We start from the raw sequence: 17,904 nt of genomic DNA, 5'->3' as shown, positions 1-17,904 counted from the left end.
TGTTGAGAATGTAATCAGATGGAGGAAAGCAGGAATTTAAATCCATGAGTATGTATACAATGGAATATTACTCAGCCATTAGAAATGACAAATAACCACCATTTGCTTCCACGTGGATGGAACTGGAGGGTATTATGCGGAGTGAAGTAAGTCAATCGGAGAAAGACAAACATTATATGTTCTCATTCATTTGGGGAATATAAAAAATAGTGAAAGAGAATAAATGGGAAAGGAGAGAAAATGAGTGGGACATATCAGAGAGGGTGACAAAACATGAGAGACTCCTAACTCTGGGAAAGGAACAAGGGGTAGTGGAAAGAGAGGTGGGAGGGAGGATGGGGTGACTGGGTGACGGGCACTGAGGGGGGCACTTGATGGGATGAGCACTCGGTGATATGCTATATGTTGGCAAATTGAAGTCCAATAAAATAAATAAATTTAAAAAAGGTGGGGACTTGAAAAATAAAAATAATAAATCCATGAGTGCAGGAGGGATGCCTGTGAGGAGCGAAGGACCCTGGAACTGAATTATCAAGGCAGACTCAGTTGATGTCTTTAGCTTCCAGATGCCTCTGGCCCTGATTGGTAGGTTGAGACAAGTGTTGGCTGGTGGTTACAAAGAGCAATGAGAGGTATCTGTTGTGTCAGGAATGGGGAAGAAGTTCAAAATGCTGTTAAGATTGGGGACCTTCAACCCTGTAAGAATGAGGCAGCAGGAGTGAGGACACAAGAGATGGAGGCTCTGTGCTCTTTTATGTTGGGCACTAGCCACGCTGCAGCAAGATACTATGAAAAAGTACTCTGGTTACTAGTTTCATGGAGTTGCTGGGGCTGTAGGAAGGACTCCATGGAAAACAACTGGCTGATCTAGATGAAATCAACAATCAGGCATGGAAGTAGGGACAGTGCTATTTTTCAGAGTGGGACACCATCACCTTGGCCACTTACCTAATGGACGAGCCTTCTTTACCCAAAGTAACTAGGGTTTTTAACAGTGAGATATCCCGGTTTTGTATGACTCTTAATGCAGCTCTGTTCTCACTGAGCTCTTAAACAGCATGTGAACAAGGTGTGATGGTGTATCAACTGCCTGATGAGGTTTGTTTGGAGTTTTGCCACTAAACTCTTCTTCAATTTACAGTTCTTGAACTATTCCAAACTACTGGCTAGCCTGGTTTGGCACAGCTTCTTGGCTGCTTCATGTACCTCTTTCACTACATTGGATACAATCCCACTTTGCAGATGGGATTCATATTTCCTGTGTGCTTGGGATGAGCAGGACTAGTATTACCACCAAACAGAAGTGTGTGCTGGTTAATATGCAGGTGGAAAGTCCAAGCGATGCACTTGATAGAAAGCCAATCCAGAAAATAATTGGATGTTACTGTTAATAAAGGATTAAATCCATGCTTTTTCCTTATATTCAGTCACTCCATATATCATCATAGGAACCACACCACTTCTGACTTTAATCAGAACTTGCAGAGGGTTATCCAAGACCTGTGGATCCTCAGGTTTCTTCATATTTTAAAAGTCAAAGATAGTTATGCACAGACCAAATTTTTTTTAATAATAAATTTATTTTTTATTGGTGTTCAATTTGCCAACATACAGAATAACACCCAGTGCTCATCCCGTCAAGTGCCCCCCCTCAGTGCCCGTCACCCATTCACCCCCACCCCCTGCCCTCCTCCCCTAAAGGCTGAGTAATATTCCATTGTATATATAAACCACATCTTCTTTATTCATTCATCTTTCAATGGTCACCGAGGCTCCTTCCACAGTTTGGCTATTGTGGACATTGCTGCTATAAACATCGGGGTGCAGGTGTCCCGGCGTTTCGTTGCATCTGAATCTTTGGGGTAAATCCCCAGCAGTGCAATTGCTGGGTCATAGGGCAGGTCTATTTTTAACTCTTTGAGGAACCTCCACACAGTTTTCCAGAGTGGCTGCACCAGTTCACATTCCCACCAACAGTGTAAGAGGGTTCCCTTTTCTCCGCATCCTCTCCAACATTTGTGGTTTCCTGCCTTGTTAATTTTCCCCATTCTCACTGGTGTGAAGTGGGATCTCATTGTGGTTTTGATTTGTATTTCTCTGATGGCAAGTGATGCAGAGCATTTTCTCATTGCACAGACCAACTTTGAACTCATCCCACCGAAGGCCAGTTAAGTCATACATCAGAAGATTGACTTCTCTTTTTGGGTTAGGCAGTCACATGAGAAGCTCCTTTTATAGAAAACCTATAGAATGTTTTCTCACACCATTATCTTTTCCAAAGTCCAGAAGTTGCTTGATGGAAAATAGTGACAGGGAGAAGCACAAAGATCACTTAATCTACTCGAGTACCAGCTGCTTCAGAGCCACTGGAAGAGGCATTTGCTCCCTGCAGTGGTGCACAGAACCGCATGGATGCCTGGGTGTATGTGAAGGCCTGTGCATCCAAGGCCTTTGGGGCAGGCAGCTTTTCATGAGTGTGCCCTGATTTCAGCCTCAGCCTTGGCCCCGTCACAAGAGCTCTCAGTCTGAGTTCACTACCCATGGCTTCCCCAGGCCCCACTCTTTTTTTTTTTTTTTTTTTTTTTTACTTTTAACCCACCAATGCCTTTATGTTTAGGGAGAGTTTCTTATAAATAGCATATAGCTTAGTCTTGAGTTCTACATCTAATCTGGAAATCTGTCTTTTAATTGGTATTTTTAGACAACTTACATTTAATGTAATTGTTGATATGGTTGCATTGAAACCTATCATCTGGCTATTTTCTATTTGTTCCATCTCTTCTCTATTTTTCTTTCTCTGTTGTCATTCATATTAATTATGTTTTATTACATTTTATCTCCACTATTGGATTATTAATTATACCTTAGGTCTTTTTTAGTGTTGGCCCTAGGAGTTACACTATATTTTTTAATTAAACATGGTCTACTTTAAAATAGTAGTACACCACTTCACATGAAGTGTCATCATTTGCTTCTTAAGCCACAATAGCTCTTGGAGAAAAATGATGATCTAAAATATAATTAACCAGGGGCACTGGGTGGCTCAGTTGGTTAAGTGTCCAACTCTTGATCTCAGCTCAGGTCTTGATCTCAGGGTTATGAGTTCAAGACCCACGTTGGGCTCCATGCTGGGTGTGGAGCCTACTTAAAAAAATAAATACATAAATTAATTAATAAAATAAAATATTATCTGGACTTACACTGTGGTAGTAAGACCACTTCATTATTCTTTTATTTTATTTACCATCAAAATATCTGTAGGAAAAACATAGGAAATCTTATTTATAAATGCAGTCAAAGTGATTGGGAAATGAACAGTAATATTGTTGGTCATATTAATATAGCCTTAAATTTCACCAACTTGGCATACAAAAAAAACAGCCAATTATTTGCCTTTTATTTTCAAACAGATATTGCAGCTGTAGAAGAATGGTTAGTAAGGATCACTTTACAACACGGATTAAATATTTATACTACTGAAGGAACACTATTGGATAATGTTCGAGGTAAATGCCAACAGATAAAAGTAAAATGGAATTCATAGTATTCTTTTAACAAACATTGTAACCTACTATATATGCCAGACTCTGTGCTAAGTCCTAGAGAGAGAGAGAGAGAGAGAGAGAGAGAGGTATGAACATTACCCTTGAGGGATGACAAAGAATACACATGGTTAATTGTTAATAGAGGTCTACAAAGAGTGATATAGAAATATAGAAATATATGTTTTTTTTTCATGACCCCAATACGGGGTCATGATAAATAATGGCTTTATAAAGTTAGTTTTTGCATCTTCTAGAAACATGTTATAAAAGATACTGTTCAATGCATTACAGTCTTCTTTATGATGACTATCAGCAAAAATTCTTGCTCATTCTTTGTTAGAACATTTACATTTTTTCATGAAAAATTGGTTGTTTCTAAGGTTATGAACACTGAGTGATAAATAATTGTTGAGGCCTCTCTTTTCCAATTGTCTTATTTATAGTCCAATTTTTGGATCATCTGTAGCAGTATAATGTAAACTTTTTAAAAAATCCTCATTCCTGAATCTTGTATTTATCTTTATTTTCCTCACCTTCCTTTTATTTATTTTTAAAAAAGATTTTATTTATTTATTCATGACAGACACAGGGAGAGAGAGAGAGAGAGAGAGAAATAGGCAGAGACACAGGCAGAGGGAGAAGCAAGCTCCATGCAGGGAGCCGGACATGGGACTTGATCCCGGGTCTCCAGGATCACACCCTGGGCCGAAGGCTGCGCTAAACCGCTGGGCCACCGGGGCTGCCCCTTCACCTTCTTTTTAAAAGAAAGTTTTTCACTTAAATTCCAAATGGTTAATATACAGTGTAATATAAGTTTTAGGTCCTTTTTACTTTTATTCTTTTTTTTAACTTTTATTCTTTTACTCCTACTTTGATTTGGTGCTATGTAGAATGCAGAGCAAAAATAAAGAAATGTTACAAAAAAAAAAAAAAGAAATGTTACATTTTATGGAGAGAATTTCCTGGGTAGCTTTATGAAAAGTAATGATGTCTCCACCCAACTCTATGCCAATTAAAATTGGACCTCTACGAGTGGAGCCAGGCATCTGTAATAAAAAGGGGGGGGGGGAATCCCCACAGGTGATTCTGATGTGCAGAGGATTAAGAACTGCTCTAGAGAAGAGGTTGCGTATGTGCCAAGAGTCAACGGAAAATCTCATGCAGCATTATTTGTAATAAGAGAAATGAGTAACAACGTAAATGTCCATTAAAAGGGGAAAAGACAAATACCTGTAGTATATTCTGTTAAGATGAAGGAAATAGATCCACATATATTATCAAGAACAGAAACCAAAGCATTGAAGGAAAGATCAAGTTTCAGAATAGGAGAATATTTACTTAAAATTCAGAAAACACATAAAGGAAAGCTATATACTGTTCATGGGTACATATATAGTGTAGAAAATATATAATAATGTAGATGAGAAATAGATGCCGCAATTTCATGATAATGGTTGCCTTTGGGGAGAATTTGGGAATCGGGCCACAAAGGGGACAGAGGTCTCTTCAATCATATCTATATTATTTGATTTCTTTAACCAAAATTGAAATATCTGAAAAAAGAAAATGGCAAAATGTGCTTTTTTTATTTTGTCATAGTGTCCAAATTTTTAAAAAACAATGAATTATCTATTCAATAGTAACTGCAAGCTTTTGAGGCTGACATTTTGAAGTCCTGTGCTAGCTACTTTGAGGTACTGAAATAATATATAGTTATTTCCATTTTCAAAAAAAATTGAAATATGAGTCACTTACATATTAAAATGTACCCAGAATATTATATACTGCATTAAAATTTTAGTGTACACTTATTTAGAATGTATGGAAATGCTGTGGTAGTAGAGTTTGGCAAGTTTGTTGTTGTTAAAGGTTCCAGATGCAGAAATGAGATTCATCTGTTTGAGGAACTGAAAGGAGGCCAGTGATGTGGAAGCATAATAAGTGACAGCGTGGCTTATAATAAGTTTGGAGAAACCAGCAGGGAGTATGGTTAAAAAGTATGGGTTTTATTCTAATGAAAAGCTGTCCAAGTGTTTTAAGCAAGAGAGTGCAAATTTGGATTTACATTTTTCTAAATGGATCGCTTCGGCTGCTGTGCAGAGACCTGACCCTAGGAGAACGGCAAGAATGAGGAAAAAAGAAAAGATTGACTGGCGGTTGTTGCCCTTGTCCAGTGGGAGGCAGTCCAGAGGGTGTGGGCTGGGGGATTAGTGTTGGAGATCTAACGTTTCTGTCTTTGGAAACGGTTTTGGAAGTAGAGTTGATAGGGCTTCCTGGTAGACTGGGGGTGAGGGATACAGAGGTATCAGAATGAGTCCTAAATTTCTTTTTTTTTTTTTTAAGATTTTATTTATTTATTCATGAGAGACACAAAGATAGAGGCAGAGACACCGGTAGAGGGAGAAGCAGGCTCCCTGTGGAAAGCCCAATGTGGGACTTGATCCCAGGACCTCGGGGTCACGCCCCGAGCCACCCAAGGGCCCCTCCCTCATTCTTAAAACATTTAAAATATAATATATGATTCTGAGGAGATTGTATGTAAGTAAAAGGTGTTCCAGTTGGATGTGATCATGTCCAGGTTACAAGGTCCAGGCTCCCTGCCTCTAGATATCTTGTTATCAATTGTCTGCACAGACACGCTCCACCCTGGAGAGTCAGCAGTCACACCCAAATTTCTTTAAATTAGTTTGGTTATAAATTGTATCTTTCTGTCCTAAGGTACACTGTGTCAACCAAGATGGAAACTTCACTGCATTTCTTGCTTTTCACAAAGTTAAAAATTTATCACTTAACGTTTTGGGATTTTGTAGCAGACTTGGGAACAATGGTAAAGATTTACATTGTAGAAATACAAACAGCTAAAGAATTGATTACTAGATCACTCTTTGTAAAAGTCCTTTGACAAGGGCGCCCAAGTGGCTCAGTTAGTTAGGCATCTGCCTTTGGCTCAGGTCATGACCCTAGGGTCCTGGGTGGATGCTGGGGTCAGGCTCCCTGCTCTGCTCCTCCCTTCGCTCATGCACATACTTTCTCTCTCAAATGAATAAATCTCTAAAAAAAAAATTTTTTTTTAAGTTCTTTGATTATTTCTGACATTCAGACAGTATTTTGTTAGATTGGCCTGGCTCGCTTTTTGTACTCCCTTTTCTCATTTTTTTAGAAGAGAAAAAAATCCATTTTCTTATCATTAAAATTTTAACTTCATCCTGTTTGAACTCTTTGCCTCTCCAAGAATAGATGGGGTGGAACGTGTCCTCCTCCAAATGATTTCCCCTTATAATCCTGGCCCAGCTTCCATGTTTGTTCCAGAACTCCCTCTTAATGCCTTGGCCACCAATGGTAGGTTTTCCCTATCCTTCACTGGTATTCTGGATTTATTCTGATTATATCTGCTGCCATTTCAATGCAATTGGAGGAAGAGAACAACAAGTAAAAGTGTGGTGTGGGCTTTGGAAGCAAAGGTTGCTCTGTGAATTATGAATGTCCTGTGATGCAGCAACCCCACTTCTAGGGATGGGTCCTGCGGCCAGGTGTACAACCAAAGATGGTCAGAGCAGTGTCTCTCGACCCACATGTGCTTCTTCCAAGTAACTGTTTCTGGCCCCCATGGAGGATAGTTAGACTTCATTCCTTTTATTCTGGAAAATAAGAATCATCCTATTTCTTAACTGATGAAGGGTGAGGTAAGACAACTATTTTGGGGGACGATGGAGTTGTCCTCTTTATATAGGTCTTTTAACACCTTCAAATGAGGACACGTGTCATGGTGAACACTGGGTGTTGTACAAGAGTGTGAAATCACGGGGCAGCTGGGTGGCTCAGCGGTTGAGCATCTGCCTTCAGCTCAGAGCATGATCACGGTCTCGGGATCCAGTCCCACATTGGGCTCCCTGGAGGGAGCCTGCTTCTCCCTCTGCCTGTGTCTCTGCCTCTCTCTGTGTCTCTCATGGATAAATAAATAAAATCTTTAAAAAAAAAGATGTATGAAATCACTAAATTCTATACCTGAAACTAATATTACATTGTGTGTTAACTAACCGGAATGTAAATAAAAACTCAGGAAAACAAAACCAGACCAAAAAAAAAAAAAAAAACCACTCTGAAAGGAGAGCATTACTGTTCCCTTTTCAAGACTGCTGCCGCATTTTAAGCACCTACATTTGATTTCTGCAGAACCTATTCTTCAGTGGGATCTTGGGACGGTAATGACAGAAATTGATATCACGAGTGTGTATCCATATGTGGTTGATCTCAAAGTGGCAAAGTGTCCCTGCGCCAACGACGTGGCCCTACTCGGCTTCATCCTGAATGCAACATATAATGGTAGGCTCGCGGCGTGGAGTTTTGTGTTGTCAGGACGGTGGTGTTTCACTGGCAGTGCAAGTCAGATGTGTAGACACAAGGGAGTGAAAAAGTTTCTTAAAACACACTTGCAAATTTACTCTTGGCTGCTTCCCCTTGTCTACCTGCAGCTGTGACTTTTGGCCACGTCCATAGAGACTGTGTTGTCTGTCCCACTTTCACGTATCCCCTACCACCTATTAGTGTTACTTCCTCTCAGAGATTTTTTTGATTGCATTTCTAATCCATCTGCTGTTCCTACCATCTACAGGTACCGGGTTCTAAGGCATCATAATATTATCTTATTACGTATGCATTTTTAGATTACTACTGAGTGTTTCATAGCATCTTTAGGTGTTTCAGCTGCTAACTGTATTATTGTAGTTGTTTTTCCTGGGTCATTGGCGACCTTTTGAGTCCCCAACCCAATGAATGAAAAGGGAAATAAAAGAACTAAAAAATAACAAAATTGCATCACTCACAGTTGATACGTGTATCCCTCAAAATCCAAAAGAATCAGTAGCCAAGCTATCAGAACAAATAAACGGAGTACTACACAACTGAGGAATGAAATCACAACATGTACAAAACTGTTCCACCAAAAACTAAAGATTGTAATTTTACAAGAATCCTATTCAGAAAGTAACAAACCCTGGGAGGTATCTAGGATTAAACAAGGAAATGAATTGTAAGGCCTATTGGACACGAATTATAAAACTTTAACGAAGGTCATAACAAAGACTGAAATAAATAAGATTTTATGTGCATGAACGGGAACTTCTGCTGTGAAGACCTTCACTCTGTCCAGATTTATCAGTCAGTTCAATACAGTTCCAAGAAAAATGGCAACAGTGTATTTTGCGTGTGGAAGTTGGCAGAGCCCAATCCAAAATTCACATGGGAGATTGAAACAATGTGAATTACATAATTTTTAAAAAGAGCAAGAACTTGCCCTCCCCCCCATGCCCTGGACAAAGGAGCTCGCCCCCGACATCAGGGTCCCCAAGGGCCAGCTCGTTCTGTGTTCTCTTGTTTGGGGTGCTTGCTTGTGCTGAACTGGTGTAGTTAGGAGCCGAGTCTCTTCCTCCTCTGTGCTGACCCCGCAGAGACTAGGCTTCTGGCCTAGCTGATCGGGTGCCGGGCGAGGAGCCCTCCTGCTTCCCTGAGCCCCAGGACAGGAGCCATTCTCCACTCGCCAGGGCAGGAGGGCAGCCTCCACCTGGGGATGTGCCTCAGTCTCAGCCTCAGCGGAGAAGAAATAGATTCAGCCACATCCCCCCCCCTCCCGCCCACCCGCTCCTCCAGCCCCCCAGCTGCCTTCTGCTGTTACTGAAGCAAAACCGAACTTCCGACAGGGTGCAGCTGCTGCTGCCTAAACTTGCAGGCCCTCTGTGAAACCCTCGGCTGACGCCACCCCACCAACGCACCCGCCCCACCCCCTCACTCGATTAGTCCCCTGACCCCCCATCCCACTCACCTGCCCCACCCACGCACCTGCCCTAGCTCCCTGCCCGCAGCCCCCAGCCTTTAAGACCACCTGGTTACTGGTGGGAACAGGTGTCCGGGAGCCCCGTGGGATCCAGCGTGGACTTGCCACCCACCTTCTCCTGTGGGACACTCCCAGCAGGCTTCCCCGGTCACTTAGGATTCTATCCTACCCACACTCTTCTACACCCCCTTTCCTCTGACCCGCATTCCGGTCCCATCCACCCAGCTCTGCTCAGCAGCCGGCTCCCCACCTGCCCCACCGCGCTCATCTTTCTTCTAGGCGGCTCTTCACCTTGCTGGCCCGGTCCCCATCCCGGTAACACATCCCCACCCTACCCCTACACCCCACCCCCAAATCACTTGGCTTAACAGACCAAACTGCCCAGGTGCCCCCCGGCAGCCAATTCTTTGTGCTCCTTCTAATTTCTTTCCCGGCAGCAGCTGATAGAGTTGACCATTCTCTCCTCCAAACACTTTGTTCTCTTGGCTTTCTCCATCTCACCTTTGATTTTATCCTGCTGCACCAGCCACTCCTCAGTTTTCTAGATGGGCTTCTCTTTGGGGTGATCCCTCAGGTGTTGCTGAACTCAGGACTTTGTCCTGGACTCTCCTTCCTTATGGAACCACTTCTGTCTCTGAGAAATGCAACCTAGTCCTATGGTAGAGATGCCATCTCCAGGCCAGTGATTCTCAAATCTGTATTTCTGGTGCTGACTGCTCCTTGGAGACCAAACTCCTCTACCCTGTTGCCTCTTTTACATTCCCTCTTGATGTATAATGAGCATCTCAAGCACAGTAAGTCCAATCCCTAATTCTTGATTCATTTCCCTCTGAAATCTGTTTCTCTCCAGTATTCCTTATCCCAACTGATATCCAGTTACTCGAAACTTAACACCTAGAAAACATTCTTGAGTGCTCGTCCTGTCACGACATTCCAGGGCGGTGCTGCACCCAGTACGTGTCTCCAGTGTGACCATTCTCCCCTCTGCTACAATCTTAAATCAATGATGGTTTCTCCATGGGACTAATTCATAACCCCTTAGGTGGGCTCCCTGTTTCTATTTTTGCCACAGTATAACTCACCTTCCATACAGCCACCAGGGTGGTCTTCTCAAGTATAAACCGAATCACATCACTTCCCTGCTTCAAACATCTGGTGGCTTCCGTCTGGCCATTCCAATAATATCCAAACTCTTCACAATGGTCTACATCAGCTTCTGTAAACCTGCAGTGCAGTTGTGGTCGTTTGTTAGAGCAGCTTGTAACTTAATTTGAGTCTAAATTTATTAATCAGAATAAGGCATTTATTTCACTGCTTACTTCCCTAGTAAATATTTCTGAACTTGGCAGGAGTCTGGTCATGTGATATCACACAGGACAGCAGCAGTAGTCATCCCTACTTAGTATATAGGGTAGTGCCTCATTCCACAGCCAAAAGGCAACACTTGTTGTTAGCTTTCCTCTTCTGAAAAAAAGTGGACAATAACAGCATGTCCTGCTGCATCTCTCCCTACACGGAAAACAGCTGAGAGTGATAATACACAGCTCACGTTATGAGTGGTCCTACATTCATCTTTGGGAAACAGTATATGCGTTAGATTGTCAACTGTTTGCAGGCTCCCCCACTGCCCTCAATAGATATGCCTGTCAACTAGACTCCAGGTTAATATGCTGTATTTAAAACAAAGGACTCTCAACCCTCCTAGCCATGGCCAAAGAAAGGTGAGGTCAGGGTATGTGCAGTGCATTCTATCTTCTTCTTTTACTAGGTTCTCATGAGGCATTGTTTTTTTTTCCTGTTTCTTAAATCACAAATGTTAAAGTAAATCCAACATAGTTTCTTCCTCTTGGAATTTCAATTTTCTTCTTGGAGTTTTGAAATTATGGACTAAGATTGTATTTCTGAAATAGGAATTTCTGATGAAAATACTGTCGGAAAAGGGAAAAAAAACCCTCTTCCTCTACTCTCTTAGGTTCAGTAAATGAGGTCTGTGAATTAAATTAATAAAATAGGATTAGCAGGAAAAAAGGCACACCATTTTTATTAATATTTGCATTCAGATGGAGTTAACTAAATAGAAGTGAAACTTGAATGGTTAGACTTGGGGCATAGGTACCACTTTATCGAAAGAAGTTTGGGCTTCACGGGATTATAAATTATGGGGCAGTGACTAAGAAATATGTGGGAGAACTAATGAAAGAGAAGAGCTATTTTTGTAAAGTCTGTTTATGCAACTTTGTCTCCTCGCTGACTCCCCTACCCTCTCTGGTGATAAGAGTGCTCTTCTCTTCCTGGTACCAGGGTGAGGAGGCGCATTTCCCAAAGTAAAAATTATGCTCCTATTTTAGGAAGGTAAGGAGAAGGCAGAAAACCTTCCTGAGTCTGTTGATTCTCAGTTGCCTTCGGCTCAAAGTAATCCTAAAGCCAGGGTGGTGTATTTTGGGGTGGCATAGTCTGATCCCCTTCAATATAAAACAAAATCCTTAAAATTTAAGTCAGATGGTTGGGCTGAAATCCTATATTAACCTGAAGTCACTTCATCTTTCCAATGCCTGGGAAGTGAGATCCCAAGTGAGGGAAGGCAGGTTGAGGTAGGGCAGAGAATGGTTTGGAAAGTAGAGCAGTTGTGGGCTCTGGACCTGGACGTTGAGCACCATAGATGTGGGTTACTCGCCTTGTAAAGCTGGCTAGGCTTATTCTTCCTTTTTTCTCGTCTCAGGTATTTACATAGGCCTCAGTTTTTCTGGATTTTGGAATTACAATGATACCATGTGGTATAACCTGACAGATACGATCTATTCCCAAGTTGGAGAAGGTAACTACCCTAACTGTGCCTTTATCTCCAGTGTCCGGTGTATATCAGCCCTTGGTCACTACTGATGGAATGTCTTTGCTTTGCTAGGGAGCTCATCTCTTCCTTGCTTCTTAACCCCTGGTATGATTTCTTCCCTTAGAACACACAGATCTTTCCGTGGTGGACATGGTTCTAACAAATCACTTTTTAGTTATCCTCACCTCTCTGGGTCTTTTTGTAAGCGGAGATCTCCGTTATCCATCGTCCTCTGTCTTAACGGTATGTGATTTGCTTTTATTTTAAAGATTTTATTTATGTATTCATGAGAGACTCACACAGAGAGGCAGAGACACAGGCAGAGGGAGAAGCAGGCTCCATGCAGGGAGCCCGATGTGGGACTCGATCCCAGGACCCGGGATCACTCCCTGAGCCAAAGGCAGATGCTCAACTGCTGAACCACCCAGGCATCCCGTGATTTGCTTTTAAATATCTTCTGTAACATAAAGTGGAGATTCCTGATACTTGAGCTATGTGTGGCATATCTTAGAATTTAAATGCTTTTTCCATTTAAAAAAATGTAAAAGCAGAATACAGTGACTTTTTCCTTTGCCTTCTAGGGTTGAATACATCCTTTGAAAAAGGTGCTAGTCTTATTGCTATACAATTTATAGTCAGTTTTAAATACGTACATGTAGAAGATTATTTCTCTGCCTATTTACAGTTACATATATTCCCAAAATACTTTACAGCAACTTATACAGTTAAATATGTTACAAATTAACATAAATTAAAAAGTTAGTTTTGGGATTGAGAGAAGGGGAATATACATTTTGGTGAGGATATGTAATATGCATACCATAAAATTCTTTTTTTAAGATGTTTAAATTTATTTTAGAAAGAGAGGAGAGGGCAGAGAGAGAGAGGGAGAGAGACTGTCAAGCATACTCCCTGCTCAGCAAAGAGCCTGACCTAGGGCTTGATCCCACGACCCTGAGATCACAACCTAAGCCAAAACCAAGAGTCAACTCAGATGCTCAACTGACAGCCACCCAGGTGCAAGGAAACAAAGTTACAATTAAAATTATATTTATTTTCCTTGATTATATTTCCTTCTAATTACATGATTTAAAAAAATCTCATAAAAAAATAAAAAATAAAAAATAAAAAAATCTCACATCCTTTCTGAAATTAAGTTCATGTACAAATAAATTAATAAGATGATGAAACAAAGCAAAGATCAAAGACACAATCTCCATAATATTCTTTTTTTGATTTTTATTTATTTATTCATGACAGACACAGGGAGAGAGAGAGAGAGAGAGAGAGAGGCAGAGACACAGGCAGAGGGAGAAGCAGGCTCCATGCAGGGATCCCAATGCGGGACCCGATCCTGGGTCTCCAGGACCACACCCCAGGCTGAAGGCAGCACTAAACTGCTGGGCCACTGGGGCTGCCCTCCATGATATTCTATAAACCATATTAGAGGCTGGTTTTAGTGTGTGATACTCCTAGCTGCTGGAGTGCAAAAAGCATCATTTCCTTTAGTATAATTCAAATTGCTATGTTTCGTTATGACTTCTGATATGAGAACAAAAATTAAAGTGTTTGTTTTTTTTTTCTTGTAGTTTTCAAGGGCAGACTTTTGCGGTTTTGAAAGGGTAAGAAGCTTTACATTTCCAAGGGTTGGCTAAAGGATAGATGTTTCCTCAATGACCTAGGGGATGAGATGCAAGACAAGAATCCACAGCATAGATCCTTCCTGTTACTATGATGTTGTTTACAGTTTGAGCTCAAACATGTTTCCAGCGAACGTTAGGTGATGACCTCCCCTGTGCTTCAATGGAAGCAGTGCCTCCCCTTGTTTAGAGGCCACCCTGCCTTTCTTTGTATATTCTGTCCAGGACTGTTGTGGTTGTTGAAGGGTATTCTGTACAATGGCACCCAGTTGGAAAGAGAGCGGGGGCTGAAATTTGGTTAACACTTTTCTGCCCAATCCATCTACCCCCGTGGGGGTCTGTGTCTACCTGGAGAAAGGGGCATTTCTGATTTTCACAAAGGTGCTTATGAGATAGCCACAGCTCTGCTTTTGGCCTTTTGGGGTGGTGGGGGCACGAGGTATTTCATCAGTTTTCTCTTTCCTCTCTATTACAAAGTCAAGTTGTGTGATTCAACAAGGTCACTCCCATCAACATATACCCATGCTTCATTTTGGAAACCACAACAAAACTATGATTTTTCCTAGCCTTTTGCTGCGTCCCCTCCCCTTTCCATCCTCACACGTGCCCACACACCATCTGGAAGGAAGGAGCATTTAAGTCTTAGGACGCAAATGGGATGGACTTCTTGCCATTTTAATTGGAGGAAACATGAGGCAGAGAACCAGGGAGTCCAGATAGGCAAAACTGATGTACATTAGAAAGGACAGGGAGCAGTGCCCACCAAAATAAAATCCCAAACCTAGCTCAACTCTGTCATTCAAGAATGAGGGTAAAGAAAAGAAATCTGCACAGATAAAGACATTAGGAGAGCTTATCACCCAGAGACACCCATGAAGGAGTAGGGTGCCAGGAATAGTAACAGAACTATAATGTAAGCTCTCAGCTCTAACAGAGGCAGGCATCCCGTCTGTGATCTCCACTCTGGGATCCATGTCTAACATGGTGTCATGTCTAGCAAGGTAGGTGCTTAGTAAATACCTGTTCAACGAATGCAATTGGTGTAAAAAGTAACAATTACAAATTTTGTATTTAATACTTGGGCAAAATCAAAACTCCAGATACTACAAGGAGGGATGTAAATAATTTTCAGTGAATCAACAACTCATATCAAGATCCTTGTTTGGTAGGAGAAAAATTTTGGAATTTGACAGAAAAATGTATAATTCAACATAAATGATAAAGTTTAAAGGATAATTACCAAGTGAAAGAAAGAAAGAAAGAAAGAAAGAAAGAAAGAAAGAAAGAACCATAACCTAAAACTTCCAACCCACCAGAGGAAGGAAACAAGGATTAAAGAATAATCCATCTGTTCCCACAAAAAAAGAAAGGAGGAAAACAGAGGCAAAGATAAAATAATGGAAAACAACTATAAAGTAAGATGTCAGAAATCGATCCAAATAGATCGGCTAAAACTAAATCACACAAAAAGCGATAAAATAAAGAGACAGAGGAGACTATGACCTGAGCTTTGCTCCTTACCCCTCAGCTCCCACTAACTTCCATTTCCTGTCCACCTGCCTATTGAGTCAAGGGTGTTGGGGATGCTGGACACCTGGACTTGCTTGAAGCCCAAGCTTTGAGGAACCCCACTGGGAAGACCTGGCACACCTTCCCTCTCATTGGTCATGTGAGAACAAGGTATTTGATCACACAGAGATGCAGGTGGAGGGCTAGAAGGTGGGGTCTCCTAGAGAGAGCTTGGCTTGCAGAGCTCTGGGAACCCCCAGAGGAGGTTTCTGTCAACCTTGTAAGAGTGGCTAGTCTCCTGGTTAGAAGCCAGTGAGAAGGCTGTATTCTCTCTGCAGCCAAGGTGAGCAAGCTGAAGGAGACCAAAGCAAGGAATCCTCTTTCTGGTTCTGAGGTGAAGGGGAAATGGCAGCCCAGAGGTGGAGAGGCCACTTGGCCTTCTGTCATTCTGATATCACCACAATCTGAAGTGCTCCCTAAACCAGACCTGAGCACTCCCTTGAAAACACATCTGAGCCAACATCCTGAAAGCATAAGAGCACTAGAATCAGAACATACACCAGAGTTGCCAATGAAGAAGCAACACAACAAGAACAACAAAACTTGATTCACCAACTCATGTGACAATGATCCAATGAGCGCCTCTTATATGGCTACCATTAGTGTCATGGAAATATTAGCGAGAAAAAAAAGACCACTAACATCTATTAGCTTAGGGTTTCAAGTGCCACATAAGAATACTTTCTGCAACTAAATACCACCAATTGCAATTAAAAATGGAATACATTGAAAGAATAGCCACTGTTTACATGCAAATAAGTGGTATAGAAGATGAAGAGGAAAAAACTCAAACCATCTAAGGAAGATGAGTAAAAATCATTGGGGGCAAAGATAAGTCTTTGAGAATTTCAATCCAGGGATGAGGTGAGAAATTTTTTGGAAGGAATAAAAAAAAATAAATAGAAGACAGGCAATAGTAACATGAATAATAGAGGATTACGCAGAAATTGAGAAAGATCCAAGGCTATCTATTGAAAAGGCCCACTAGATCCTGGAAGAATTGAAAAAGATGTATGCATAGGCATGTCCTAATAATATTTCTGAATTTGAAGGTGAAGGGGGAAATATTACAAGTTTCCAAACAGAAGGAACAAAAGCAAATACACGTCACTGGTATTAGATTTCACTTTTACACAGTAGAAGCTGGAAAATAGTGAAATCCACATCTACAAAGGGGCCAACGTCCAAAAATCCTATTCCCAGCCAAGAGATCATACTTCTTTCAGATTGAGAAAGAGCTCAGGGAATACATCACCCAGTTATCCCATGCAAGGAAAATGCTCAAGAAAGAACTTCGACAAAATAAACCAGTGAGCACAGATATTAGGGAGACAGAGATGAGGAAACAGCGATGAGCGATGGTTTCTCTCATTTTATCTAATATCTACATTTTCTATGTAGATCAAAGCAGAGTGCTAGACAACCTTAAAACAAAGAATATGTTGCAAGGGAAATTAGGATTTTCAATGCCTAAAAATTATTATTATTTTCAAATAGTAATACATTCCCCATGTTAAAAACAAACAAACAAAAAAGTCATATAAAGATTTATATTGAGAAATCTCACTTGCTTCTTTGTATATACTCTTCCCACTCCTTGCCATCCCCTACATCTTTTTAAATCTTTTCAGTGATTTTTTAAATGCATATTTAAATAATTATAAATATAAATTGTCCTCACTTTCTTACACCATATTTTATTTTATTTTTATTTTTTATTTGTTTTTATTGGAGTTCGATTTGCCAACATATAGTATAACAGTGCTCATCATGTCAAGTGCCCCCCTCAGTGCCCGTCACCCAGTCACCCCATCCCCCCACCCATCTCCCTTTCCACTACCCCTTGTTCGTTTCCCAGAGTTAGGAGTCTCTCATGTTTTGTCACCCTCTCTGATTTTTCGCACTCATTTTCTCTCTTTTCCCTTATAATCCCTTCCACTATTTCTTATAGTCCCCGTATGAGTGAAACCATATAATGATTGTTCTTCTCTGATTGACTTACTTCACTCAGCATAATACCCTCCAGTTCCAACCACGTCGAAGCAAATGGTGGGTATTCGTCCTTTCTGATGGCTGAGTAATATTCCATTGTATATATAGGCCACATCTTCTTTATCCATTTATCTGTCAATGGACACTGAGGCTCCTTCCACAGTTTGGCTACTGTGGAGATTGCTGCTATAAACATTGGGGTGCAGGTGTCCTGGTCTTTCACTGCATCTGTATCATTGGGGGCAACACCCTTTTTGAACTTGGCCACAGCAGCTTCTTGCAAGATACATCTATGAAGGCAAGGGAAACAAAAGCAAAAACAACTATGGGGACTTAATCAAGATACAAAGCTTCTGTACAGCAAATGAAACAGTCAATATAACTAAAAAGACAACCTACAGAATGGGAGAAGATATTTGCAAATGACATATCAGATAAAGGGCTAGTTTCCAAGATCTATAAAGAACTTATTAAACTCAACAGCAAAGAAACAAATAA

At 41.1% G+C, this 17,904-nt stretch overlaps 1 protein-coding gene and 1 pseudogene across 4 annotated transcripts in view; one reads left to right on the top strand and one right to left on the bottom strand.

Moving 5' to 3' along the window:
• Positions 1-17,904, top strand: part of CATSPERB (catsper channel auxiliary subunit beta) — a 142,651-nt gene that overhangs the window by 28,917 nt on the left and 95,830 nt on the right. For all 4 annotated transcript variants that reach the window (XR_013385799.1, XM_077908506.1, XM_077908504.1 and 1 more), the window contains exons 6-10: positions 3,411-3,506; positions 7,719-7,868; positions 12,095-12,190; positions 12,330-12,448; positions 13,795-13,827. Coding sequence is in view for 3 of the 4 variants with exons in the window: in XM_077908506.1 (XP_077764632.1) it covers positions 3,411-3,506; positions 7,719-7,868; positions 12,095-12,190; positions 12,330-12,448; positions 13,795-13,827 (494 nt within the window). In the remaining variant the exon portion in view is untranslated. The remainder of the gene's footprint in view (positions 1-3,410; positions 3,507-7,718; positions 7,869-12,094; positions 12,191-12,329; positions 12,449-13,794; positions 13,828-17,904) is intronic.
• Positions 868-1,524, bottom strand: LOC144320224 (pyruvate dehydrogenase (acetyl-transferring) kinase isozyme 3, mitochondrial pseudogene; annotated as a pseudogene).

The sequence above is a fragment of the Canis aureus genome, chromosome 9, assembly GCF_053574225.1.
Source record: "Canis aureus isolate CA01 chromosome 9, VMU_Caureus_v.1.0, whole genome shotgun sequence".
Lineage (NCBI taxonomy): Eukaryota > Metazoa > Chordata > Mammalia > Carnivora > Canidae > Canis > Canis aureus.
Note: the sequence above shows the minus strand (reverse complement) of the source record. Positions and strands in the feature narration are given on the sequence as shown.